At 35.4% G+C, this 27265-nt stretch overlaps 1 protein-coding gene across 1 annotated transcript in view; it reads left to right on the top strand.

The window, feature by feature from the left end:
• PEX1 (peroxisomal biogenesis factor 1) overlaps nucleotides 1–24641 on the top strand; it is a 47700-nt gene extending 23059 nt beyond the window's left edge. The window contains exons 7-24 of the mRNA XM_031940011.1: nucleotides 1410–1533; nucleotides 1744–1853; nucleotides 2700–2776; nucleotides 4904–5036; nucleotides 6886–6982; nucleotides 9115–9285; nucleotides 10384–10538; nucleotides 11680–11869; nucleotides 12121–12287; nucleotides 13672–13806; nucleotides 15624–15688; nucleotides 16664–16806; nucleotides 16898–17001; nucleotides 18717–18893; nucleotides 20110–20340; nucleotides 22045–22242; nucleotides 22675–22805; nucleotides 23285–24641. Coding sequence (XP_031795871.1) covers nucleotides 1410–1533; nucleotides 1744–1853; nucleotides 2700–2776; nucleotides 4904–5036; nucleotides 6886–6982; nucleotides 9115–9285; nucleotides 10384–10538; nucleotides 11680–11869; nucleotides 12121–12287; nucleotides 13672–13806; nucleotides 15624–15688; nucleotides 16664–16806; nucleotides 16898–17001; nucleotides 18717–18893; nucleotides 20110–20340; nucleotides 22045–22242; nucleotides 22675–22805; nucleotides 23285–23369 — 2493 coding nt within the window. The 3' untranslated portion in view covers nucleotides 23370–24641. The remainder of the gene's footprint in view (nucleotides 1–1409; nucleotides 1534–1743; nucleotides 1854–2699; nucleotides 2777–4903; nucleotides 5037–6885; nucleotides 6983–9114; nucleotides 9286–10383; nucleotides 10539–11679; nucleotides 11870–12120; nucleotides 12288–13671; nucleotides 13807–15623; nucleotides 15689–16663; nucleotides 16807–16897; nucleotides 17002–18716; nucleotides 18894–20109; nucleotides 20341–22044; nucleotides 22243–22674; nucleotides 22806–23284) is intronic.
• Nucleotides 24642–27265: the final 2624 nt, after the last annotated feature.

Here is a 27265-nt window from a genome sequence, read left to right as displayed (position 1 = left end):
ATAACATTCATATACCATAACGTATTCAACCATTCTCCAATTGATGAACATCCATTCAGTTTCCAGTTCCTTGCCACTACAAACAGGGCTGCCACAAACATTTTTGCACATACAGGTCCCTTTCTCTCCTCTAAGATCTCTTGGGGATATAAGCCCAGTAGTAACACTGCTGAGTCGAAGGGTATGCACAGTTTGATAACTTTTTGGGCATAATTCCAGATTGCTCTCCAGAATGGTTGGATTCATTCACAATTACACTAATAATGAATCAGTGTCCCAGTTTTCCCACATCCCCTCCAACATTCCTCATTATCTTTTCCAGTCTTCTTAGCCAATCTGAGAGGTGTGTAGTGGTATCTCAGAGTTGTCTTAATTTTCATTTCTCTGATCAATAGTGATTTAGAGCACCTTTTCATATTCTGTGTCTAAAATATACTTCCTTGGCACCTGTGACTTAGAATCCTAAATTTGTTTGAAGCATAAAGTATGAATCAAAATCAGCCTCTTGAAGCCTTTTCTGCTCCCTGCTGTATTGGGGGTTTTCCTCTGTGTGCTTTTTTCCTCCAGGAGAATATCAACTCCCTGGGAACAGACTTTATTTTTGTGTCTGTGTCCCCAGTGCCTATTGTTGTACTTGTAATTCAGTTGTTTAATCATGTCCTTCTTTGTGACCCATTTGAGGTTTTCTTGGCAATGATACTGGAATGCTTTGCCATTTCCTTTTCTAGCTCCTTTGACAGATGAGAAAAATGAGGCAAATAGAATAAAGTGACAGCATCACACAGCTAGGGGGTATTGAAGGAAATTTGAATTCAGGAAGAGGGCCTTCCTAACTTCAGGCCCAGCACTTCATCTACTTACTGTACCACATAGCACACAGTAAATAAGTGCTGCTTTATCGACTTTCTGGATTATCTCAGATCCCTTCCATCTCTAGCACTCTTTGATTGAAAACCTTTGTACTTTCAGGCTTTGTACTTTGTACTTTGAGGCTTCTTCATGACTCTCCTAAGGCTTCTCTAAGTCCCTAGAACTAACTCACTTCCACATCCAGAAAAAAGCAGGGAATACAGGGAACTTATTTGCTTTAAAATAACATTTTTTTCTTTGTTTTTTGTTAAGAGTATGAAAACTTTTTCAATTGTATATTATCTTTTATACTTTTTGAATAATTATATTAATTAAGCATAGGTTCAGTTTCTGTTAATTCTCCAGGCTCAAGGTGTTGAGTACTTATTTTGAATCTCTGTTCTAAGCATTTTTCAACAGTCTTTTAAGCTGTAAATACCACTAACAAGATAAAGAAACAGTTGTTAAGGTAATTTTTTCCCCCCTTTTTACGTATAGAATAAAGACATAAAAGAAACAGTTGTTGAGGTAATTTTTTTTTTTTCCCTTTTTATGTATAGAATAAAGACATAAGTGAAGAAGAAATAAAATCTGCTTTCAGTTTATGGCTGCAGAATTCCAGTACAGTAACTTGTCCATGGATACTATCGGATAAAGAATACATTAATTTGACACTTAAAGATGGTAGGTAATTTTATTTTATTAATTTGGGCTTTCCTTTCTTAAACATGAATAAAGCACTCTCTTTTTAAAATTGCAGCACTGAGAAGCAAAGTAATATAAATTTTTTAAAAGAAATTACAAATTAATAATGTGTCTTTATAAATTTTGGATTATTTGATTTTGAATTAAATATTAAGCATTGCAATAATGTCAGAATTGTTTTTTTAATAGGGCTGAAGAAGTTTTCTTTGAGTATTGTTCATCCTTTGGAAGCAGAAAAAAATGATTCAGAAAATGTCTTTATGTTGAGTGCCAGTTTACTCCAGAAGATTGATATACAAGTAAATATTTTGTAATTCTGAATTTAGTAAAATAATGATTTCTTATTTTATATTAAAAAGTATATAAATAAATATTCTATAGAAAAGATTCTCCTGCCCCTTAATCATGTTGACATACCTATATGTCTAGATGACAGATTAACTTGATTTAATATATCTACAATAGCTTTATAGAATACTGTTTACTGGTTAGATTTACATTGAATGCTCCTATTAGCAAATAAAATCATTTGAAAAGTCTTTAAGAATTTTTTAAAAGTAAATATTTTTAAGTAATTATCAAATTTCTTGCTGGGATCTTAGTTCTTCCTATGTATAAAAATGAACTACCAGTACTACTACTTGTGGAAGAAAAAGGGTTGAGATATGTTGCCTTCTGAGTATGTTGTGATTTCTTTGATTTTTATAATTTTTGTCAAATTGATGTGTCTCTTACATCCTTCCCAGTTTGTATCATTGTTCCTTCTTCCCTCACATTTGAACTGACATCACAATTAAAATAAAAACCCAATTGTTATTTTAAATAGGTCTTTTTAGATATTCTATCTAATTCTATGGAGATAGAAAGGCATAGCAAGTAGAGCAGAGTATAAAATTATGTTTCTTAGAGATATTATCCAAATGCCAGATTGCTAAAGTTTTTTAATTATGTAAATATGCCTAGTTACCTAAGGAAATAAAGTGGTTACAGACATAAAAAAACCTTTTAATACATTATTCTACCAGTATTAATATTTTTCAAATATTATTATATTTGAGGGAAACTTTGCTTTTTGTTTCCTAAATAAAACTGCCTGTTTATTATGCTTCTCTCAAAATTAAAGGTGCTTTTCTTTGTTTTGGCAGGTTCTTCTGTTTCCTTCACAAGAGGAAAGCAATGAGGAAACCAGCTTTATTCCTTTTTTAACACTGAACTCCTTAGGGTAAGAAATGTGGGCCAAATAAAATTTGTTTTAAAATACTCTTGTCTCCATGCAAGGACCTTTATGTATAGAGATTACAGTGTGAGTGCTTGTAACTATTAATTCCTCTTCAGGGATTCTCCAATGATTCCAGTGATTATCTGGGTCCATTCAGGCAATATCTAGGTCAGTAATTCACTTGGTTCTCATAGCCTAATGCGTGTAGCTTATTAACCACTTTTCCACAAATAGATTGAGAATCTATTTGTGAGAAGAGGAAAGACGCCAGATTGTCTGTGATTAGAGAGCAACAATAATTTGTAATTCTTAAAGCAAAAAATTTTGTAAAATTTCAATGAAGAAATAATTTTAGTTTTTAAATTGTTATTTCTTCACCTTATAAGTTTAACAACTAAGATTACATGTGTTCTCCACATTGTTAAGACCAGAAGGTAATGAGATTATTGGCATGCAGAATTTTCAACTAGGTTTATTTGTTTGTTTAAAATTTATTTTTTAGTTAATATTTTCTCCAGTTACTTTCAAATTTTTTTTTTTACATTTGTTATTAAGATTTTTGAGTTCTAGTTTCTCTGCCTTACCTCCATCCACAATTAAGAAACCACATGTGAAGCTATTCAAAACATTTCCATAAAAGTCAAGCTATATAAAAAAAAAAAAGTCCTACTTTAATAAAAATAAAAACCTTTAGTTAAAAATAAAAAGAGAGAAAGAGTAATATAGCATGCTTAGATCTATATTCATACTTAATCAGTTCCTTGTGTGGATGAGCGTACTACTGAGAATAAGTCATCTTCAGCTGGTCATCCCAGAACATTGCTATTTGTATACAATATATTTTACTTTTTTCATGGAGGACTTTCTAGGTTTGTTTGTTTTTTCCTGATTGCATCCTGCTCATCATTTTCCAGAGAACAATATTCCATCAGAAATTTACTTCAAAACTTAACTATTGCTAATTGTATTCCCACCCATTTATTTTCTCTCCTTTCACCCTGTCCCTCCTCAGAAGTGTTTTGCTATTGACACTCCCTCCCCCAATATGTCCTCGTTTTATCACCATCCCTCCCTTCTCATATCCCCTTCTCCTCCTGTTTTCTTGCCCACTAAGATAGATTTCTAAACTCCTATTGAGTATGTATGTTATTTCCTATCTCAACTAGGTTTTTGAAAATGTATAATTAGTATTTGTAATTTAAAAGAATTATAACTTGAGCACAGTGGGGCAAAAGATAGTGTGTCGACCTTACAATAAGAAAGCAACACTAGCCTTGAAGTCACGAAGACCTGAGTTCAAATCTGGTCTTTGACACTTAACATTTCCTGGTTGTGTGACCCTGGGCAAGTCACTTAATCCCAATTGTCTTAGGAAAAAAGAAAACGAAAAAAGAAGGCCTATATTCAAATCCTGTTTTAGACACTTACTAGCTAGAGGATCTTGGGAAAGTCAGCTAACTTTTCTCCATACCAGTTTTCTCATCAGTGAAATAAGGATACTGATAGCAGCTACCTTACTAAATTGGTTTTAGGACCTAATAAGAGAGCATAGGAAGCACCTTCCTAGCTTCCAGGTACTCTTTGTGCTATTACTAGCATTAGTAAGAAATCCAGACTATATGAACTTTCAAAGAGATTATAGTTTGTTGTCAATATAGCATCCATTTGGCCTGAATTATTTTGGAATTTGTAATAAATAGGCATATATTTTAATTATGATAATTAGATTTGCTAGGTAAATTAATATTACAAACAAGATTTTGGAGGACATGTTTTAAGAGAAAAATCTGTTTTAATCTTATCCCAAACACTTTTAAAGTACCTATTTATAATTGATATGCTGATTGCAAAAAAACAAACCTTTAAAAAAACTAAAGCAAGTCTCTTAATCTCTACTAAGCCAAATTCACTTTGTCCTAATTTTTGCATGTGCGTGAGAATAACAAAACTAAATTTTAAAAATCCATAATTCAAACTTATTAAATCAAACTTTCCAATATTAGAATTTTGAAATTTTTACTTCATTGTTTTAAGATGCTCTAGCTTGAGGTAGAAACCTTAGGGATTTTTAGCAATAATATTTTGTCATTATGCTTCAGTTTTGAGTTATCTATTTTGTATGTTTTGCAGGGGGTTGAATAAACAAGGAATAATTTCTCTAGAGCATGTCACCCATAGTCTCTTGGGGCGCCCTTTATCTCGCCAATTGACCTCCATTGTTGCTGGACTTCGGAATGGAGCTGTTCTTATCACAGGAGTGAAGGTGCTGCTTACAGCTTCCATATTGTGTGCTTCCTATACACTTAGCTTAAGAATACAATATCTTTCAATGTTTGTGTCTTTGGTTTTTGAGTACTATCTTAAAACAATTATATACAAAAAAAGATTACCACGTTTAAGAATCCTAATGACATTTTCATTTATATAAAATAGTAATTTGACCTTAGTGAAGTTACAAGCTAATTACTTGAGCCCATTGATTTTTGTTATATTTCAAATTCTAATTTTAGAGTCTGTGCTGGGGGAAGAGACGTACTTTCAGACAGTGGAAGCCAGAAGGACTGAAAGATCCCAACTTAACATTAACCTGTAGAGGCAGCTTAGGACCATTTCTTGGGAGTTATCCCCCAGTATCTCTATTGAGGGCAGCATTGAACAAGTCACTGGAATGGATTGCTTTTCATTGATGCTGCCCCAGAGGCATCAAGAACACATTGAATTATCTTCAGTGTTCTCTTCTAAAAAGTCTTTTGTCATTTTTTGGTTTTATGTCATTGTTATTTCCATCTGGCTCTCCCTCTTTATTCCTTGTAAGAACAGCAATTTTAAGCAAAGGCAGCCAATATAGCAACTGTATCTGACAGTTTCCACTTCTTTCTTCATCCATACTTTCTTCTCTTATAAGAGACAAGTCTATTTCTTTGACCTCTCTAGAGGACCAAGATAATATATTATAAATCATCCTTATTTGAGAGACATTTGTCTCTTCAGTGGTCTAGATTTTAGCCCTCTCCTCTTGGGTTGTTTTTGCTCTGTCCTCACTAAAAGCCTTCTTTGCTCAGATCACTTTCATTGTAGTTTAGTTTTTCTCAGGATGGATCAATTCATTGGTCACTTACCAAAGTTTTCACATATAAAATACTCTCAGTTTTAAAGTGATCTAAAGATCCTCCCTCTACTTAATTTGTTTTTTTTTTTTTTTTTTTTCTTTCTAGCACCTAGCACTGTGCCTTGCAGGTGATAGGTGCTTAATAAATCCTTGTTGGATTGGATTTGCCATTCTTCTGCCAGCTCAGAGGAGGCTGGCTCCATCCTAGGTGGAGTTCCTTTTTTGTTATGTTAGTGTTATTGTTATTTTGTTTTGTTTTTCCCCTTTCACTTCTCTTCTTCTTATTGGAGAAGGGTAATACGGGACTGGATAAAGTTTCAGAAAGACCTGATTTTGCATCTCCTCTCTGAGATTACGTATTTGAGCTGGAATAAATCCCTCTGGAATTCTAACTCTTCTGTAAAAGGGAAAGTTTGATGAGAATGGTCTCTTTAGCCTCTTCAGGTTGGAGCTGTAGTTCTATGATCCTCTATACTTCTTGGAGCCTCAGGAAACACTCTGAAAATAGAATCATGGAGAAGTGACTCTTAAATGGAAGGACACTCCCAACTGACAAAGCCACTGATCTTGACATACTGACATATGGGTCATTAGGTTCATCAGTGGCATTATTGTACTTAAATTGGGGGAAAACATGAAATGATAGAGTTAAACCAAGATTTGGTAAACTGGAGTCCCCTGGGCAGCAGGCTAGAGGTGACTCTTGGACTATAGTTTCCTGGTCCCTAGTTTAAACTATCACCAAATGGTGATCTATGGAGGATCTATGCTTTTATATTCTTGCACTATAAAAAAATTATACTCCAGGGTATGCAGATCACAGATCATGAATTTTTTCAAAGGGCCTATTTTAATACTTTTGTATTTCACAAATTCTCTAGCGCAGGACAGAGCTATCAGATATTTGATGATTGGATCAGTTTTGCATTTTGCCAACAATTTTTATAATTGGATTTATTAATTATTAATAAATTTTAGTTATTAGCAAAAATTTATTTTCTAGGGGAGTGGAAAATCAACTCTAGCTAAGGCTGTCTGCAGAGAAGCATTTGATAGACTGGATGCTCACATGGAAATAATTGACTGTAAAGCTTTAAGAGGTAGGAATATGATAACCTTTTAAAAATATTAATTACTTTTTAAAAGACATAGAGAAAATTTGCTAATTAATGTGAAATTTAACTCTTAACTTCTCAGTTTACCTTTTCTGTGTTGAATCTACTTAGTCCTTTTTCATTTTTGTTTTGCTCTTTTACTTTGAAGGATGTGTAGAAACTTCATTTTTCTTGGGGGTAAAAGTGAGTTTTCTTGCTTTGAGTTTTCTGCTCTGAGTTAATGGCTGGCGGTGTTCCAGCAAGTAAATAACCTCCCCTCAGAGCTTTGTCTTTGGGGCTAAGAATTCCTCCCTGGGTGGTTAACCAAGTTTATATGTTTATATGTACCTATGGTCTTTGCTTAGTTGTATGATGGATAAGAATTTATATATATAAACTAAGTTGAAATAAGAATTATGTTATACATATTACTTGTAGGTTTATCAGAAGTATATGTTGGCATGGTTGGGGATTTTTGTAATTATTTTAGGGAGTCAGATTATATTTTGAGCCAAAGAGAAATGTCAATAAAGCCCTCTATAAATCTTAAAGTGGTTCCTCTATGTGAGCAGATATTCCTGCAGCTGTAGGAAAGACTGGTTTGCTTTTACTTCTTAATATTAAAATAGGCAAGATTCTGTTTTAGGTTCATAATTACAAAGATTAATTAATATCTCCCTGATCATTTATTCTCCAAGTATTTCTCTTGATAGCTTCTTTACTTTTAATTACAATTTAGGTTTTCCACAAATGCATATTTCTCTTATTTATGAATGGTTTATAGCTAAACTTAAGAATAAAGTATTTGCGGAATCCTGTCCACTAGTAGAAAAAAAAAAAAATCAAGATTCAATTCAATCATTTTTTTTTTTAATGGTAACTTCTGTGTTGCTTTTGATTCACTTGGGATGAAAGCAATAAGAAATTTTATTTTTAATAGATTTTCATTTTTAAAAGAATTGTCCTTAAAAAATTGTCCACAAATTCCATGTTTTTAATCAGCATATTTTCTACATTTCTCAGGAACAGGAGGGCACTGCCTCTTTTCTTTAAAATTAGTCTACAGATGACCAGTCAGAGAAAAATCTCCTAAGTAATTGTTGGATTAGTCAAGCTGGGGTTCTTTCAGAAAATGTAGATCCATTTGAATTTTAAAATTTATTAGTAGTATATTATTATTAGAATTATTGAAAGAAGGCCCTGTGATTCCAAAGAAACCGTGTAGGAAGTCAGACAATTGGGAATCACTCACAGTGCTGTTATTGACTCAGAGTTGCTATTGTGCTTGTGATTTAACACCCCCCTCCACCCCACCCCACCCCACTCCTCCCAGCCTTATTTATTCATTCAAGAAATGGTGGAGCAAAAGGAGAAAACAAGCTCAAGGTTCTAATTCAGTCTTTTTCTTGAGAAATGTGATGGCTCTGCTAAATGTGAATTAGTCTTTGAGAAAATTCTGTTGGTGGTAATATTTTTCTTTTAGAATATATAAATATATATATATATATATATATATATATATATATATATCAAAGTTATCAAAACGTGTTGCATGATACAGTATTCTATATTAAAATGGGTTTGATTGCCTCTATTCCAAAATGTTTCCAACCCACTTTTATCCTATGAAGAGTCTATCTGTCAGGTCAACTGTAGGTTCTATGATTAAATTACTTTGGAAAGTTAGATTGAGTGATTCTTAATATCTCTTTAGATTCTAAAATGTTTTAGTGTTTTTATCTTTTGGCATCTTTCCATAGTCCTAAAAAAAATTCTCGAAATTTGGACAGTATGTTTTCTTATTCTGCTTTACGAATCTACTTACCTAGTAATTAAGTTGCCTGTATTCTTGATAGACTGTCCTGTTCACTGTTAACCGTCCACATTCACAATGAGCAAGTTTCTAGAAGGCGGCTTGTCGGGCAGTCTCCTCTAGAATCTTGGATTTGATCATTGAATTCCAGCTTCGTTTCCTTAGCAATTGCTTAGAGGATTACATAGTGGATGGTTTCCTCACTGAGAATTTCTTGCACCCATGAAATCACAGGTTCACAATAAAACAAAAACCACTTATGTGAGGCCTTCAAGTCTTTGCAGCAGTAAATTAGATTTGGAGTATTTCTTGTCATCTGTTACAGGGAAAAGACCTGAAAACGTGCAGAAAGCCTTGGAGTCAGCTTTCTCAGAAGCTATATGGAGGCAGCCTTCTGTTGTTCTCCTGGATGACCTGGATCATATTGTTGGTGTATCAGCCATGCCAGAGCAGGAGCATGGTCCTAATGCAGTTCAGAGTCAGCGATTGGCATATGGTGAGGACATGAGGGGTTGCTTTGGAAGAAACCTTCCCTTGCCACAAAACTTGTTTTTTGGCTGTCTTGTCCAAGCCATTTTCGTGAAGAGCTTTAAAAATAAGGGGGATTTTCTGCAGCCCTACACTGCCATGTTTGGTCTATGTAAATATTTCTGGGACATCGTAGATGAGAGTCAAATCCATATTCAAATCCTGTCCCAGACCCTCAGGCAAGCGCATTATTTCTACTGGCTTCCCTCAGCTGTAAAAGGGAATGAGCCACCTACCCCTGAACTGTGATCAAATGAGATATATATATCATCCCTGTGCAATATGCTATAGTCTTAAGATCTCAGTGTAACACTGTAGTTTTCTCTTATTGAACTTACACAATGGGACATGGATCCTAAGTTTCTTGGTTAGAGCCTTTTTATCATCCCTGACTTGTGTAAAGTGGTTTCTTTCAGTTTTTTTTTTTTTCTTTTTTTCTTTCAGTTTTAAAATCGAAATCGATAAAGTATGCTAGTTCTTGGGGTTTTGAGGTATTAGTAACTTTTTGTAATGCTCTTATTTTGAAATATCAGATATGGAAAAGCCTTGTTTTTTAGTGCGTCCCCTAATAGGGTTGAAAGCTTTAATTCTGAGACAAACCCAGTGTATAAATATCAAGTAATTTTGCATTTATCAGTATTGTCACCTATTAACTGCAAATTTGTCAAGGGAACCAGAATTTGCAGAACTTAATCTCAAAGGCCTGATCAGTCACCTCCAGAAGTTGTGAACCAAAATTTTGCTTATTCTATAAAAAAGAAATTAGGGACCCCCAAATATTTGTACATAGTATCTGATTCATTCTTGAAATTTGCCAGCTTTCACTATAAGGAGCATTACTAGCCACATGGAGTGGGAAATACAAGCTGTTTATTTCTGCAGTCTCCCATGCTCTCATTAGATTCTTTTTAATAGTTGTGAAGTTATTTTGCAGAAAGCTATGAGCATATATCCAAATGCGAAATTATCTATGTACCACTGTAATTTTAAAAGCATATGGAGCATGAGATTTTTTTGGTAGTTATTAAATTTTTTATGCTAATAGAGATATATTGCTTATATTTAGCCTTGAGAGACATGATCAAGGAGATTATTGCCATGGGAAGTTTGATTGCTTTGATTGCCACAAGCCAGACTCAGCATTCTTTACATCCTTTACTTGTCTCTGCACAAGGAATCCATCTCTTTCAAAGCTTCCAGCCTATAAATGCTCCAGATCAGGTAACAACATTTGGGAAAGAAATGGTTAAACTCTTTGTGACTATCTCTGGGTAAAAAGAACAATAAATCCTGGTATTCTATGTTAGAAGGCAAGTTGGAGAATGAGTTGTTTAATTTAAGGGGTTTAATATACTTATGATTGAGAACATCTTCCAAAATTAAGCTCTTTTTTCACTTCTCTACTCTGTATAAGAGGAATTTGGGAGCAGGCCCAAGGGGCTCAGCTAATTGTCAGGGCACTGTTTTTTCTACTCTTCCACAGAAGCTTCCTGCCCATTAATTGAGATTGAATAAAGTATCCTAAGATAGTCCCATGAAAAATTCTGTTGATTTCTAGATGAGTTTCTATGAGACCAATTTTATATGCTATTAAGATTTGGGATTAGAAGGTAGGAAAGTTCATGGGATAATAAATGGCGATTTTGAATTATAACAACCCAAATTCAGCCTAAGGCAGAAATGTATTTAGGAAAACCATACTTTCCAGTTATCTTTATGATTGCCAGGGGAACTACTTATCTTAGAGAATATTCTTTTTCTGTGGGAGTGGGAGTATTAAAAAATGTAGATGGTTTTCTGTTTATGGTTTGTTAACCTAAACTTTTTTCACCTTTCTGTATTACCCAGTCCACTTAGCAGTATCAAGAAATGAAGCATCAGATAAATGTTCCTATACTGGCAGTTGAATTTTAATTTTTTATTTAAACTTTTGTCAATGCCTTATTTTTCCCTAGGCTTGGACTGTTTTCTTTTAAGCTTTGAATCTGTGCTTATACAAATTAGTTTGTAAAACATATTTAATATGTCTTAGTGATACAAATTAGCTCAGACTGAAACATAGATTGCCAAGTAACAGTGATTGAAAGTAAAAAATTTTTTACCTATGCTCATGTAATACTAGGCTTGCAATAGTAGTATATCAATTTCCCTTTATATTAATTTTTGGTTATGATGTTTCAAGATTGAGAAAATAATTGTATTGCATTCATACTTCCATTTGATTTGTCAAAGAAAAATATTTTTTAAAGGAGTACAAATAATTGTTATTTTTATCACACTGAATTTTCTCAGAAATTATGTGCAAAAAATTTAGATGTGATTAGAATTATGAATTCTAATTATGTTTCCCCCTGCCTCCCAGGAACAAAGACAGGAAATTCTGCATTGTGTAATAAAAAATAAACTTAACTGTGATGTAGATAAATTCACTGATCTTGACCTGCGTTGTATTGCAAAAGAAACTGAAGGTTTTGTAGCTAGAGATTTCACAATGCTTGTGGATCGAGCTGTCCATGCCTGTATCTCCAGCCGGAACGTGTGCACAAAGGAGGGTATGTTACTGGCAAAATCTATAGTTGAGGACTGTGTTTTCCTGCATCTAGAAATGTAATTGCAGTTAGCCTACATCAAGAATAATTGTTTTTCATTTTACTTGTTTAGGAGGCATTTGATTAGCTAGCACTGTGAACCTTAAAGACAAGTAAAGTGTATTGAAAATTCATTTTGTTCAATATCAAATACTTTAAAAATTTTTGTTCAATTCAAAGTACCAGAACTATTTTATTTGTTATTTTTAAAACAGGATTACTTTTAAAAACCTTAGACTTTCAAAAAGGTCTCAAAGGCTTTACTCCAACATCTCTGCGAAATGTAAACCTGCATAAGCCTAAAGATGTAGGTTGGGACAAGATTGGTGGCTTACGTGAAGTTCGGCAGATTCTCATGGATACCATCCAGTTACCAGCCAAGGTATTTTTTTGTTTTAATTGGAAGAAGTTATTTCCAGAAGAACTACAAAGTACCGATTTTGGCTTTGTTTCTAAAGAGTTTGAATGAATTATTATTTCAGAAGAAGGCTTCTTGTAGGCAAATGTACAATTTCAGTTTTGTTCAGCAAATGGAACTGTCAACACTCAGACTTGCCAAAGGCAGGAGGGCACAGACTAGGAGCTGGAGAGAGATATGAGTTCAGGACAGATTTGGAATCTCAGGCAGTTGATACCAGGCAGAATAGGTTGAAGGCATGGTCAAGTTAGGTTTGTGTAGTTCAGCTGTTCTAAGCTCATGCCGCAGAATCTAGGAGAGTCACTGGGTTGAAAATGGTGAGCAGAGGCACTCAGAAGCTGAAGTAGCAAAGACCAGGGTCTGAAGAGAGAGGCCAGGAGCCTAGGAAAGAAGGAATCTGGAAAGAAGCTGGCACAGGAGAGGACCACAAGCCCACCGCTACCAAGATTGCAGATCAAGTCAGCAGACAACTACTAAGATTTAATTATAACTGTGTGCCAGGCCCTGGGCCAAGCACCAACTGAAGGGATTGTCAACAGGACTCACAACTCAGACATTGTACCTGAGAAGTAGAGATCAGGTGCCAGAAGACCGTACTAGTCATGGAGGGAGGAAAAGGAAAGCTCACAGAAGGAAAGCTCACATTTATAAAAAGTATCTGTTATGAAGTGCCTGGCACTTTACAAATATTATCCTGTTGAATCCTCAACCTCTCTGGGAGGCAGGTGCTCTTATTATCCCCATTTTACAGATGGTGAGATGGAGGCAAACTGTGTCCAGGGTGACACAGCTAGTAGATATCCGAGGCCAGATTTGAAATCGGGCTTTCCAGACTCCAACCAGGCCTTGACCACTGTACCATTGGCTACCAAGGCCGATTTGATAGTGATTCATGAGCACCCATTTACTAAATGCCAGCATTGAGGGATAAAAATAACTATACTAAGAATACAGTCTTGCCTTATAGACTTTGTTTTTTTTTTTCTTAATGTTATGCTTCATTTTCAAGTATTCCATATATAACCTGAGAAGAAAAGAGGGTAAGATAGAAAATGTTAACTGAACCATTCTTAATTCTTGTGCAACAAGTACTGCTAGTTAATATATTTTTCTATATTTTTACATGTAGAAAATATTATTTGTCAGTTTCATTAAAAACTTTCGCCTCCTCACATGAGTATCTTATTGTTGCTGTGCTTTGGCATTTAAACAAATAATACCACTAAAGACATTTGACAGTGGTACAGTTTGGACTGAATCTGAAGAACATTTTTTTTTATAAAATGTATTTTAACTGCTGATTAGTCATTTCAGTTTTAGAATTCAGGTCTTTTGTCATATTTTTCAGTACCCGGATTTATTTTCAAACTTGCCTATCCGACAGAGGACAGGAATACTGCTGTATGGTCCTCCTGGTACAGGAAAAACATTAATAGCAGGTGTAATTGCAAGAGAGAGTGGGATGAATTTTATCAGTATCAAGGTATGCTGAAAATGTACAGGATGATATGTGCATGGGAAACTGTGAGTCAGCCTTAAAAAGCTTCTTATCTATAATGACACTCTACTATGAGAAATCAAATTATTGATTGTTTCCCTTTTTATACTCTTTGACTGCTTGAATGAAAAATCAGATAACGTATATGTTTGTATGTAGACATACGTGTGGATGTAGGGATGTGTGTGTATGTGTGCATATATGTATGTGTTGAGTGATATGACTTTTACTTAGGTTCAAAGAAAATGGGACAATAATACATGCTCCCACAAGGCTGATAAATGTCAGAAAGAAAATATATATATTTACCCTTTGGAATATGTCTGCAAAGCCAATGAGCATCCCCCATCCTGAATGGTTCTAACAAATCCCCCTTCTTCTACTTTTCTCTTTCCAGACTCCCATTTTTCTTATTTGCACTTGCAATATTTTTTCTGATATATCATATTTTGCAGGTTTGCTTTTTGTTGTATATTGACTGCATTTTTGATTTTGCTTCTTCCTTTATAGGGAAGAATCTTGTAAGTATCACCACCCAAAATCTCTAAATTGTATTGTAGGATGGATTATTAATAGGAAGATTACATGAAGTAGCTAATCTAATCTTTAGGGTGAAAATCCTTAATTTCTGTCACAGAGAGCTATATCCTTTCTTGTGATGTAGGCCTTAATTGTAAACTTGTAGTTCTTTGTTCATAGACTACATTGAGAACATTTTAATATTGGGTGGCCCAAATCAGAAGGCAAGTTTTAAGCCAGTTAATAATGCAGAAAGGGAATATGTTTGTGTTTTGTGTATCTGTATGGCTACACATAAATAATGTTACATTAACAAAATCAAGAATATCAAAAATTAGGAGAAATTTTATATTCTAAGTTTTTCTTGAATAATGACAAGTTTTCTGTATTTTTTTTCAGCATTGACAATTTTTTTCTAATTAATATTAAAGAAGGATCATTTTTAATACTGATAGTCCCAATACAATAAAAGTAGAATAAAATAAACATTGTTGATTTACCAAATGAAGCATTTTATTTTACTTTTAAAATTGTTAAACTGTTGAGTTTAAAACAGTTTACTTTTAGAGAAAAGTGTACTTTATCTTCCTTTTCCTTTTAAAACATACCTACATTGGTATCAGTAGATGAAGATGCTAGCCAAACAGTTCAGCATCTGTTCGTGCTAATTGGAATCTCCTGAGTTTTCTAATAGGGTGAGTCTCTTTAGCAACAGAAGCTGACATGTATAGCACCTCTGGCAGCAGGCAGGAGGATGTCATCACTTTGAGTATTCCTTCTACCACGGCAAACCACAGCCCCACCATCCTAGAATGGACACCATTATAAGATACTGTGGCCAACAGTAGTCATCACCTGGTAATCAAGCTTCTCCAAACTTAGCTATAGTTATCTTCAGACAGCAAACCATAGCCGTGGGGCCCATGTTTGAGGGCTTCCCAACTTGGGTTGAGCTTCAAGGCTTGTGCACTAATGGTACAGTCTTAAGGAGTCCAGAGTCACTTCCACACAAGGATAGAGTACCACAGGGCATCACTTCAGTGAAGCAAAGAAATTATAAGTATTTATTGTTAAGTATGAATGTGCTAGTAAAAGAATATAATCATTAAATATAGGAGAGACCAACTAATGTGTTCTTATTTTTTGAATTTTCTATTATCTCATATTTGGATATTTAAATCTGTATTGGTTCTCTTAAGAATACTTTTTGATAAACTAGAAAATTCCATTTGGAGGTAATAACTTTGTTTTGAATGCTAATAGAATTATATCCTCCCTGATAGGGACCAGAATTACTCAGTAAATATATTGGAGCAAGTGAACAAGCAGTTCGAGATATTTTTATCAGGTTGGTTCTCCAGTTTTTTCAGGTTGGTTCTTCAGTGTTTTGCCATATTTTAAGTTAAGAAATATTTACCAATAGTCCATTTTTGGTAAGAATTTTTTTATAACGTGCTTTTTATAGAGTTAAGTGTTCATAATCTGTGTTTTATTAACTAATTTGGGTGCCAGAGATCCTTGTATTTTATTAGATGTTATTTGTAAATTGACATTATATTTATATTTAGTACAGACAGACTTTTTACCATGTACTAAGTTTTCATTTGTATTGTAGACCAAGCTACAGAACCTTAGAGTTTCCATTGGTAAAGTGAAAAAAAATTAAACTTCAAATTATTAGTATTTGCATATGTTCTATCTTCCATGATAACCTTATGGTACTAGGATTCACGAATTAATTTGTATTTGCATTTTTATTTATTTTTAGTCATTTTTGTTAATCTTTCATTTTTATACTAAGTGAATTACTCTTATATTTTCCTTTTCTTATTTTCATAGAGCAAAATCTATGTACTAGATGTACTAATCAGCAAAACTGATTAGTAAATAGAAAAAAAAATTGATTCTGTCTGCAATGTTACATACCTGTGAAACCTCGCTCTCTAAAAAGAAAAATTCCTATGCAAAGGAGTTAGAGGATCTGTCTCCCCCTAGGGCTTCTTTGGAGCCAAGTTTGTTCTTTATAATCTTACAGCATTCAGTTTTATTGTTTTGTGATCTTTTCACTTGCATTGATATATTATTTTCTTGGCTCTGCTTATTTCCCTTTCCATCCAATCATCTTGGTTTCTCCATGCATCTCTATACTCCACAGGGTCATCATTTCTTATACCACAGTCATATTCCATCACATTCACATACCCCAGTTATGTTTAGCCATTCCTTAATCGATAGGCATCTCCTTTATTTTTAGTTCTTTACTACCCCAAAAGTACTTTTAATTTCTCAGAATTGATGATTATTATTACTTTGTTTCTTTCAGGGCACAGGCTGCCAAACCTTGCATTCTTTTCTTTGATGAATTTGAATCCATTGCTCCTCGACGAGGTCATGATAACACAGGCGTTACAGACCGTGTTGTTAACCAGTTACTAACTCAGTTAGATGGAGTAGAAGGCTTAGAGGGTAATCATTGTCAGTGCTCAAATTTATTTTCTTTTTCACACGCAAAAACATTACTTGATCATAATAAAATTTTTTCTTTTACTTCCTTCAGGTGTTTATGTGCTGGCTGCTACTAGTCGCCCTGACTTGATTGACCCTGCCCTCCTTAGGCCTGGTCGTCTAGACAAATGTGTGTATTGCCCTCCTCCTGATGAGGTGATAATCTTTTATTTATGGTCCCAAACCAACAAATTCTATATTGTTCACGTGTGAATTTTATTTCCACCAGGTAGTCTTGTACTTAGTTGAGAGGGTTATCTTTCTTACTATCAACACTAGTCCTTACAAGGCAACTGAGATCTTAGCAGCAACTAAGCTTTTAAGGCAACTTAGAACTCTACCCCAAGAGGAAGCTATTGACTCAGTGGGTTGAGCCCTGGTCCAGATGGCAGGAAGACCTGAGTTTAAATTCAGCCTTAGCTGCTTCCTTGCTGTGTCACACTTGGTCACTTAATCTCTGATGACTGGACAGATTGGATCCATTGGAGAAGGAAATAACAAATCACTCTTGATATCTCTGCTAAAAAAAAAATCCCCAATGGAGTTCTGAAGGGTCAAGCACAACTGAAACAATCGAACAACAGAAAATACTTAGAACATTTGAGTTATCTGGAAAGATGTAAAGTCTCTTTATTAGTAGCTTCCTTAGGAAACTAAAAACTCCAGAATTGCTGACCAGTTAGAACAGACAGATTCCATAATCAATTTTTACTCTTCAGTTCAAGTTCTTTTGGCTTAATTCACATTCTTAATTGACTAGAGTTGTTATGTCATTTTCAGTCATGTCCAACTCTTCTGGACTCCATTTGGGGTTTTCTTGGCAGAGATACTGTCATGGTCTGCCTTTTCCTTCTCCAGCTCATTTTACAGATGAGGAAACAGGCAAATAGGATGAAGTGACTTGCCCAGGATCACAAGCTGAATTTGAACTCAGGTCTTGGCCTTTCATCACTGTCCTAATGACAAATACCAACTTAAAAGATCTTTAATCTTTTTTTAAAAAAGCACATAGCTCTGATAACATTTTAAACCTAAAGATTATAAGGATATGAGCAAATTACTCAGTTCGTTTTTGATAAGTTCATATTGATGTGCAGATAGCACTTAGAAGAAATTTACATTTTAAGATTTGAAATCTCATTGAAAAATCTAGACTTCTTTAAATCTCTCCAGCTGTCCAGATTGCTATCCAGTACATGGGAAGACGGCTTCTAGTTCTTTATTGTCAGTTCATTATATGTCTCCTCTCCTTTTCCCTTTCAGTTGATCTCTTTTATGCCACTACTTATATGTATCATCATTCCTAGGATCCTAGATTTTGATCTAGAAGGGGATTTCAGGTGTAGACTTCTCATATTACAGATGAGGAAATTGAGGCTGAGGAATTAAATCACTTTTCAAAGTCACAAACTCTCTGAGATTCAAACCCAGGACCTTTTATTCCCAAGTGCTATGCGGTTTCTCAAGATGTCACAAGCATATATTGAATACCATCCCTGTGTCCTCCTTATGCTCTTTGGGCCACCGACAACTTTAATTCTTGGGACATTGGGGTTCACTGCAGTCTTGGGGGAGTTGTTTTTAGTGAGGCAATTGGGGTTAAGTGAGTCACTTAACCCTTACCCAAGGTCACACAGCTAGGAAGTGTTAAATGTCTGAGGCTAGATTTGAACTCGGGTTCCTCTTGACTTCAGGGGTGTTGCTCTATCCACAGCATCACCTAGCTGCTCCTATTTTTGTTTTTGTTTTGTTGTTTGCATTGCAATTTGTAATTAGATAACATCAAGAAAATGGGAAATGGGCAAAAAAAAATAGGCTTAAGACTATCTAATTTTCTCATTTCTCACATTGGCTTATATTTTTCCCTTCAGGTGTCTCGTCTTGAAATTTTAAAAGTCCTTAGTGGTTCTCTGCCTCTGACAGATGATGTAGACCTCGAGCATTTAGCATCAGTGACTGCTTCGTTTACAGGCGCAGATCTGAAAGCTCTGCTCTACAATGCTCAGCTTGAGGCCATCCATGGCAGGCGGGCATCAGGCTTGTCACAAGTAAGGTCACTAGAGAGAGAAAAGTTAGCACAGCCTTTTATATCGACACTTATTTCTATAGTTGTTATGAAATGATTCATTGAAAGAAATAACCTTCATTAAATGTAATAAAACTACATAAGTTTAGTGAAAATGTCTTATTTGGGAAAATCTCTGCATGAAACAATTTTTCTTATGAATTTGATTTTATTCTTTTTTCATGCTGTAATTTTAACCATCTTTCCCATTCTCAGAAAGCTCCATTGGCTCCCCATGGCTCTTAACATAAAATAGAAACTTTTCTATTTGGATTTTAAAGCCCTTCACAGTCCAGTTTCTTCCAAGATAATTTCATAACATATACTTACATTCCAGCCACACATCATACTCCCTCTCACACCTCTGTGTTCCTATCCTTTGAATGCTTTCCCCCCTTCTGGAGCTCAGGGCTTCCTTTAAGGCCTAGCTCAAGTATTGTTACCATCAAGAGTATTTTCTTGATAGCCTCCAGTGATTTCCTTCTTACGCTCTTCAAATCATGGTATAAATTTTCTTGTATGCATCAGAATATTCATCTATGAACATGTATCCCCAGTAGAACTTAAGTTCCTTAAGGAAAGGTCTGTTTCCCTTTTGTATTCATAGTTTCACCCATTGTCTGGTACATTTTGGGCACTTAATAACTCTTGGTTCATAAATTGTTAACAGAATAGTGAAAACCCCAGCACCTGTTTGGACATAAGTCCCAACAAAACAGTTTTTGTTCCATTATGACAAAAAGAATAATTAGCTAAGCCATTAAATATGAAAAATCAAGATGATTGTCTATAAGTTTTACCATTGGTTAGTTTGGTAAAGATGGGTAAGTCTCTTTAAGTATGTAGTTAGGAAAAAAAAAGATGTAGTTCATCTTTTGATTTCCTTTTACCCTGAAGTATTTGAGAATGAAGGGAAGGGGGGAATATTATGAAAGCATATGAAATTCTTTTATTTCCTTGAATTTTAATTATTCTGTTACATGTCTGTACTAGTGGTTATTATAGAGAAGAGAATTATTTAAATCATTGTAAGACTTTCTTGTTTTATATGGGTTTTTTTTCTTTTAAGATATTGGTTCCAGTTCTAATAGTGACCTCAGTCTGTCTTCAATGGTACTAGTGGTTATTATAGAGATGAGAATTATTTAAATCATTGTAAGACTTTCTTGTTTTATATGGTTTTTTTTTTTTCCTTTTAGGATATTGGTTCCAGTTCTGATAGTGACCTCAGTCTGTCTTCAATGGTTTTCCTTAATCATAGCAGTGGCTCTGATGATTCAGCTGGAGATGGAGAATGTGGTCTAGAACAGTCTCTTGTCTCCCTAGAGATGTCTGATCTGCTTCCTGAAGAATCGAAATTCAATATGTATCGGCTTTACTTTGGAAGCTCTTATGAATCGGAGCTAGGAAATGGAACTTCTTCTGAACTGGTATCTGGGGGAGCCATTCTTGTTTTCTAAATGTGCAGATTAAATGTGGCCTATTCATATTGAGCTCACAAATACCTTCATGTACTAGGTGCTTCCAGATGTGAGACCATAGTCTGTGTGTGAAGTATGGCTGTTGATCTCTTCCTCTCACCATCCTCCTCCTCTGTGAAGCAATCACGTTAAGAAAATTATCACCTCTGCATATCTAGTTGTGCACCTGAGTGAATGAGTTTTGATTGATGGATTGATTTTCTGCGAGTTAGTCATTTTCACTGCTTATGAAGTCAGGTTATCGCCCTCTGGGTGAAAGCTGAGCTACTAGGTGGACAATGTTAAAACCGTGGCTTCCTAAATATTTACTTCCTTAGATAATTGGGAATGGGCATGGAACCTTGATTTAGACTTTGCTAAATGACATCAACATTTCTAAGTTATTCCTAAGTTTGTTTCCCTGAAGATTTGCTTAAACAAAGAGTCAACTCAAAGTTATTATCTTGGCCCTTATTCTCTTTGAACTTTGAATCTAAGACAGTTTTTTAAAAAAATAGATACAAAGATTAATAGATTCTAATTCAAAAGCAAAACTTAATGAAAGGAAAATAATCTCTTCTGGGGATTCTTCAAAATTGTATAAAGAATGTAAAAAATTAAATTTAAAGTAATAATGAAGTCCTGTGACCATTAAGCAACCAGAGAGATACAAAAGCAAGAATAAGACAAATTGTTCACCTATTTTTGTAAAGCCTCAAATGATTAGAAGGGAAAAATTCACTGGCATTCCTTATGATATGAATTCAGTCAAAAAGCCAGTTTAATTGGGTCTTTAAGACTCACTCTAACTTTTTTTAATGCCTCTTTTTTGTGTGATCTAAACAACATTTTGTTGTGTTGATTTGTATTTGTACTTTTATCTCCTCAACTTTTTTTTTAATTTTCCAGAAGAAAAATCTTTCCTTAAATACTAATAGTTAGCTTAGCATCTTTATAGAATCATTAAGCAACCTACAATGTCAGAAAATTCTACCTTTCTTTCATATTTTTAGGCCAAATACCAGAAAAAAAGATAAAGGTATAAAAAGTATCTTCTTTCAGATTAAATGCTAAGAAAACATTTTTTAAATTCAGTTAGAACAGCAATGACTTAGCACTTTCCCCAAAGAGGCCAGTTAGATATAGTTTCTTGGCATGAGACACAAAACATTTTGTTTTCCCTCTTAACATTTTATGTGAGAATGTAAATTTTGAAAAATTGACTGTTTTTCTTATCAGGAAGATTAGAAGCATTTTCATATTTCTGGGATTTTTGTGTGTGTGTGGAGGGGGGATGGTGTTGTTTTGTTTGCTGTGTAGGACTATAAGTGGCACTATAAGTGAACTTTTAACTATTTACTATAAAACTAAAACTTGGGGGAACATAGGTCCATTTGTACTCCAATATAACCCAGAGGTTAAGTTACAAAGACCTTGTGATATGTCTGTTACCTGTGAACTGACTACAGAGCAAAGACCTCTACCCCCAAAAGAAATCTCTAGTTCCATTCTATATACAAGAAAGTATTTTAATCATTTTTAGTTACACTGTACAGTTTGAAAATACTCAGTTTGACTTAAGTTAGAAATTTTTTTCCTTGAAAGATGCCATAAACTTCAGTAATTGTTTACATTTTTTTTTTTTTTAACTCATCTCCCACTTAACCTCTACAGAGCTCTCAGTGTCTGTCAGGACCCAGCTCCACATCTCATGATTTTACTGGAGTAACTGGGAGAGATCAGGTGCTTTCACAGCCCCCAATGCTCAGAATGTCATCCCAAGAAGGTTTGCAAGAGCTCACACAAGATCAAAGAGAGCAAATGAAAGCAGAAATCAGTGCCATCAAAGAGAGATACAGGAGCCAGAATGGAGTATGCCTTTTATAATTAATTCCTATTGAATTTGTGTTGTTTCTCTTTTGTACAGAAGAGCAGTCACTTTGTTCAGGAAAAATATTCTTTCTCATAGTTTGATTACTAATGACAGTAGTCACATGAATGAAGGAAAAATCAAATTAATCATGAATTTAACTCCTTTCACATTTATTTTTCAAAGTATTTTTTATAAAATTTTAAGAGAAAGGAGCTTTCTCATATATAAAGTGAGGCAACAAGGATGATTTCCAAAGTCTGTTATAATTCCAATAATCTATGATATTTTAAAGTATATGAATGAATATATATATATATATATATATATATATATATATATATATATATGACCTTTTGCAAAATAAGATCTTGGAAATATGTGTCACTAATTTAGCTTTTTGTCATTGTCTTATCTTTATTTTTCTAATTAAGGAGGATGTTACCGTTGTTCAACCAGGACCAGTTAAGAATACATTAACTATTAGCCAGGCTCATTTAATTACTGCCCTCAGTAATACAAGACCATCCATTAGTCCAGATGACTGGAAGAATTTTGCTGATCTGTAAGTGGTAACTTTTGATTTAGAAATTTAGATATTAATATTCCTGACGTTACTCAGTTTAATTATTTGAAATGTTTTGTATAATCAGTTTATTTCAGAAATTATAATTAATATTTTCAGACCAATTCAGGAAAAAGTGAGCCTAGAACACATGAATATATCCAACAGCACAGGGAAAAAGTCAGAATCATTCTTTTCCTATAGGGTGAATATGGGATTGTTTTTTAATTAACCTGTTTTATCTTAATTGCTTATAAGTCATAAAAAGAGGTAATAGAGCTTGCAGAAAATTTTGAAATACTTAAAATTGACATAAAAATGAATCCTTCCTCTTTACCTTCTCACTTAAAAGTGTGACTAGAATGTCATACTTGTAACTTTTAAAATGGAGAACTGATTTTGTACAGCGTTACAGCTTTATCAGTGGTAATATTGTTATAAATTTAAAAAGCACTAATTATGTATATTTTTTCCCATAGCTATGATAACTTTCAGAATCCAAAGAAGAGGAAAAGTCAAAGTGCAACAGCTTTTCGACCAGGCCAAAAAGTAACATTAGCATAAAAGTAAACTTTTAATATTTCGTTTCATTTTCTTTTTTAATCAAGAAGTAGTGTGCCACTGCACTCAAATTTTATAAATGGTGTCTGTAAATTTCCCTTTAACTTAACAAATCAAGACAATGACAGATTTGGTAGCATTAAAGTTAATTTAGTGACCAGGGTTACTTGCTATTTAATATTGAAGAATAATTTATTTCTAAAATTGCATTCTGTATTTTATGTCCTGTAAACCAATATTAAGCACTTAATGAAATAATATTGGATGAATGATGTATCTAACTATTTGTCCCTTTGTCTGAAGAGACATTAGAATTTGTCGTGTGTATTTTCTGGAAATCATTGATAGCAACCACTTCAGCTGTTTCTTGGAAATTTGTTCATTGTTTTGCTCCCTACTGACCCCATGATTCAGAGTACTATTTTGGAAATAAATGACATCATCTTACTCATCGGACGATAGGTTCTTTTCATGATACCATGGTGGCATGTCCACATGACTTATAGTAGTCGGAACTGTATAATGGTAGATGTTTAATGATCTCTGTTCAATCTATAAAAGGCATTTTTTTCTACATCTGTTAAATATTGAATCAAACCATCATATATTAGTACTAGTTAAGGAAGAAAGTTAAACAAAAATACAGCTTTCAGAAGTAGGAAAATCACTATCATTTTCTTCATGGAGGAGGAAAGCATGGAGACTGCTGTCCAACCTCCTTTGTTTTCACTGCCTGGTTGTCCTGTCCTCAGCACTGCCTGAGGGGGTAAGGGGTGAGCCCAGTCACAACTTCCCTGTACCTCTTCCCAGTTCTACCTCGGCTAAGGAAACGAGGGTCTTGGCCTGGCATGCAGAGACCCTCATTATTGAAGGCAGTGCCAGTGAAGAACGAAAGAGAGGCTTTGCATGTAGTCATGGCAGGGAAGGCCAAGGGCCAGGGCTCGCTGGCCACCAGGGAGTGGATTCTTTGGGGCCACAGGAACTCCTGATGTCAAATGTGAAGGAAACACCTGTCCCAAGGGCGCCGTGCATCCTGGAGCTTGGAACATTGATGCTTGCTAACATCTGCATCTCCCATTTACCACTGACTGTTGTTGAATCCCATTGGAGGAATTGTGCATTGCTCAAAGAAGGCATCAGTAATTCGTGGCTTAGTTTTCTGTGCTACTTTCAATTCCTGTTTGAGAATTTTTTTTTTTCCCACAAATTGTACTGTCTGTAAAGAGTTGAATGAGTTGAAAAAATTGTAAAGTATTAAAAAAGATTTTAAAATTACATTGGGTATGCTGTGCATATGTGGTTGGAGGGGATGAAAAACCTGAATCAACTTTTCTTTCTTTTTTTTTTTTTATTAAATTTTTTATTTTCAAAACATGAATGAATAATTTTTTAACATTGACCTTTGCATAGCCTTGTGTTCCAAATTTTCTCCTCTTCCCCTACCCCCTCCCCTAGATGGCAAGAATCCAATATATATTATACATGTTAAAATATGTTAAATCCAGTATATGTAAACATATTTATGCAATTTATCTTGCTGCACAAGAAAAATCAGATCAAAAAGGAAAGTAAATGAGTAAGAAAACAAATTGCAAGTGAACAACAAGAGTGAGAATATTTTGTTGTGATCCACCCTCAGTCCCCCCAGTCCTCTCTCTGGGAGCTGATGGTTCTCTCCATCACAAAACTATTGGAATTGGCCAAGTCCATCTGAATTGATCATCATGTAACCTTCTGTGCACATGATATCCTGGTTCTGCTCATTTCATTTAGCATCCGTTCATGTAAGTCTCTCCAGGCCTTTCTGAAATCATCCTGCTGGTTATTTCTTACAGACCAATAATATTCCATAATATTCATGTACCACAATTTATTCAGCCATTCTCCACCACAAAGAGGGCCGCCACCAACATTTTTGCACGCGTGGGTCCCTTTACGATCTCTTTGGGGTATAAGTCCAATGGAAACACTGCTGGGTCATAGGGTATGCACAGTCTGATAGCCCTTGGGTTATTAGCTTTTCTAAGAACCAACTTTTTTAAAAAATTTTTTATTATTAGCTTTTTATTTACAAGTTATATGCCTGTTAATTTTTCAGCATTGGCAGTTGCAAGACCTTTTGTTGCAATTTTTCCCCTCCCTTCCCCGTCCCTTCCCCCAGATGGCAGGTACTCCAATACATGTTATATATGTTAAAGTATGTTAAATACAATATATGTATACATGTCTAAATAGTTATTTTGCTGTACAAAAAGAATCGGACTTTGAAATAGTGTACAATTAATCTGTGAAGGAAATCAAAAATGCAATCTATATTACTTTTAAATTATTTTCTTAAGGATCCTTTAGAGACAGCTAAGTAGAATAACAGAGCACTAGACTCGGAGTCACGAATATCTGAGCTCAAATATGAACTCAAGATTCTTTTTTTTGGTTTTGTTTGGTTTTTTTTACTTTTTTTTTTTATTATAACTTTTTACTGACAACATGTGCCTGGGTAATTTTTTACAACATTATCCCTTGCACTCACTTCTGTTCTGACTTTTCCCTTCCCTCCACCCCCTTCCCCAGAAGACAAGCAGTCCTATACATGTTAAATATGTTATAGTATATCCTAGATACAATATATGCGTGCAGAACCGAACAGAAGAACCAACTTTTCTAAAGCTTTACATGAGTCCCCACTGAGGGCAGAGAGGCATCATGGAAGGAGAGTCAGACCTGTAGCCAAGTGACCCTAGAAACTTGATCCCTTGAGCCTTCTGAGCTTCAGATTTTTCATCTTTATAAGAGAATAATAATGATGCTGTGCAGAGTGGAAGCTTAGCACATGGGTGCAGGGCCATCTGGGGCCCTGTTGTAGCTGTGGGACCTTGGGCCCAGCAGTAACTTAAAAGTCTCACAGGAGCTCCTGTCCCCAAGTCCAAAGAGAACATGCTGGAGCAGGTACCGAGCAGAAGTTGTGTGGGAAATGGTTTCCAAAGCTTCCAATACTATAAACAGAAAAAGTCGGGCATTCTCGTTCAGCCATTAAAACTGAGCCAAAGGCGGTTGAGCATCAGCTTGTCACTTCCTGTCCCTTAGCTTTGTTCAGCTGAGGGGCAGGAATGGGGGAGGGGCATCCTGGTGTGGAAGGACCCAGGCTCAATCCACCAGGGCTTCCCATAAATTCTCTGGATGCTTTCTGTCTTCCTCATAGTCCAGCCTGATTGTTCAAGAAAGCATGCTGTGGGTCAATAGGAACAGGGAGAGGACTTCTCCAAAAGTCTGAGATGGAGTGGGTCAGACCCGGGGCTTAAGCTTCAGGAAGTCGTGTGATCCCTATTCTCAGAGGGCTGTGGGGCAGGAACAGTCAGAAGCCAGGCCTAAGCTTCAGGAAACTGTGTGACCCACAGGGCCCAGACAGCATTGCTGACCACTGGTCAGTGGTTACTTCCTTGTCAGTCCGTCCAATGAACCCGAGTCTTTTGCTCCTTAACTGATTAACTATTTCTGGCTGGCCAGGTCAGCAAGTGCTGGCAGATGGGGGCCGAGAGGCTCTGGCTCTGCTCGGGAGTGCTTGGGCCTCTCCTGGAGAGGGCCAAAGGGATGCTTCCTCTGAATCTGAAGCTGCCCCTAGGTCAGGGTCCAGCCCCCGGCCCACACAGTTTATGGGGCCAGATGGCTGGGTTCCGATACTGAGGTTGCCGCCATTTTGGATTTTCTTTGACCATCCTTAAGATCAGACCCTTGGCCTTCCTCTCCAGGTAGTATGGGCCTGAAGGAGAGGCACCCAAACACAAAAAGGAGCCCAGGTCTCTGAAGAAGACGAGCCCGAGAGCAAAGGAGCAGTCAGGTAACCCCTGGGCACCAGAGGGAAGGGAAGGAGCAGTCCAGAGATGGGAGCGGCTCTCCCCGGG

Source organism: Sarcophilus harrisii, chromosome 5, assembly GCF_902635505.1.
Source record: "Sarcophilus harrisii chromosome 5, mSarHar1.11, whole genome shotgun sequence".
NCBI lineage: Eukaryota > Metazoa > Chordata > Mammalia > Dasyuromorphia > Dasyuridae > Sarcophilus > Sarcophilus harrisii.
This window is presented reverse-complemented; position numbering and strand designations above follow the sequence as displayed.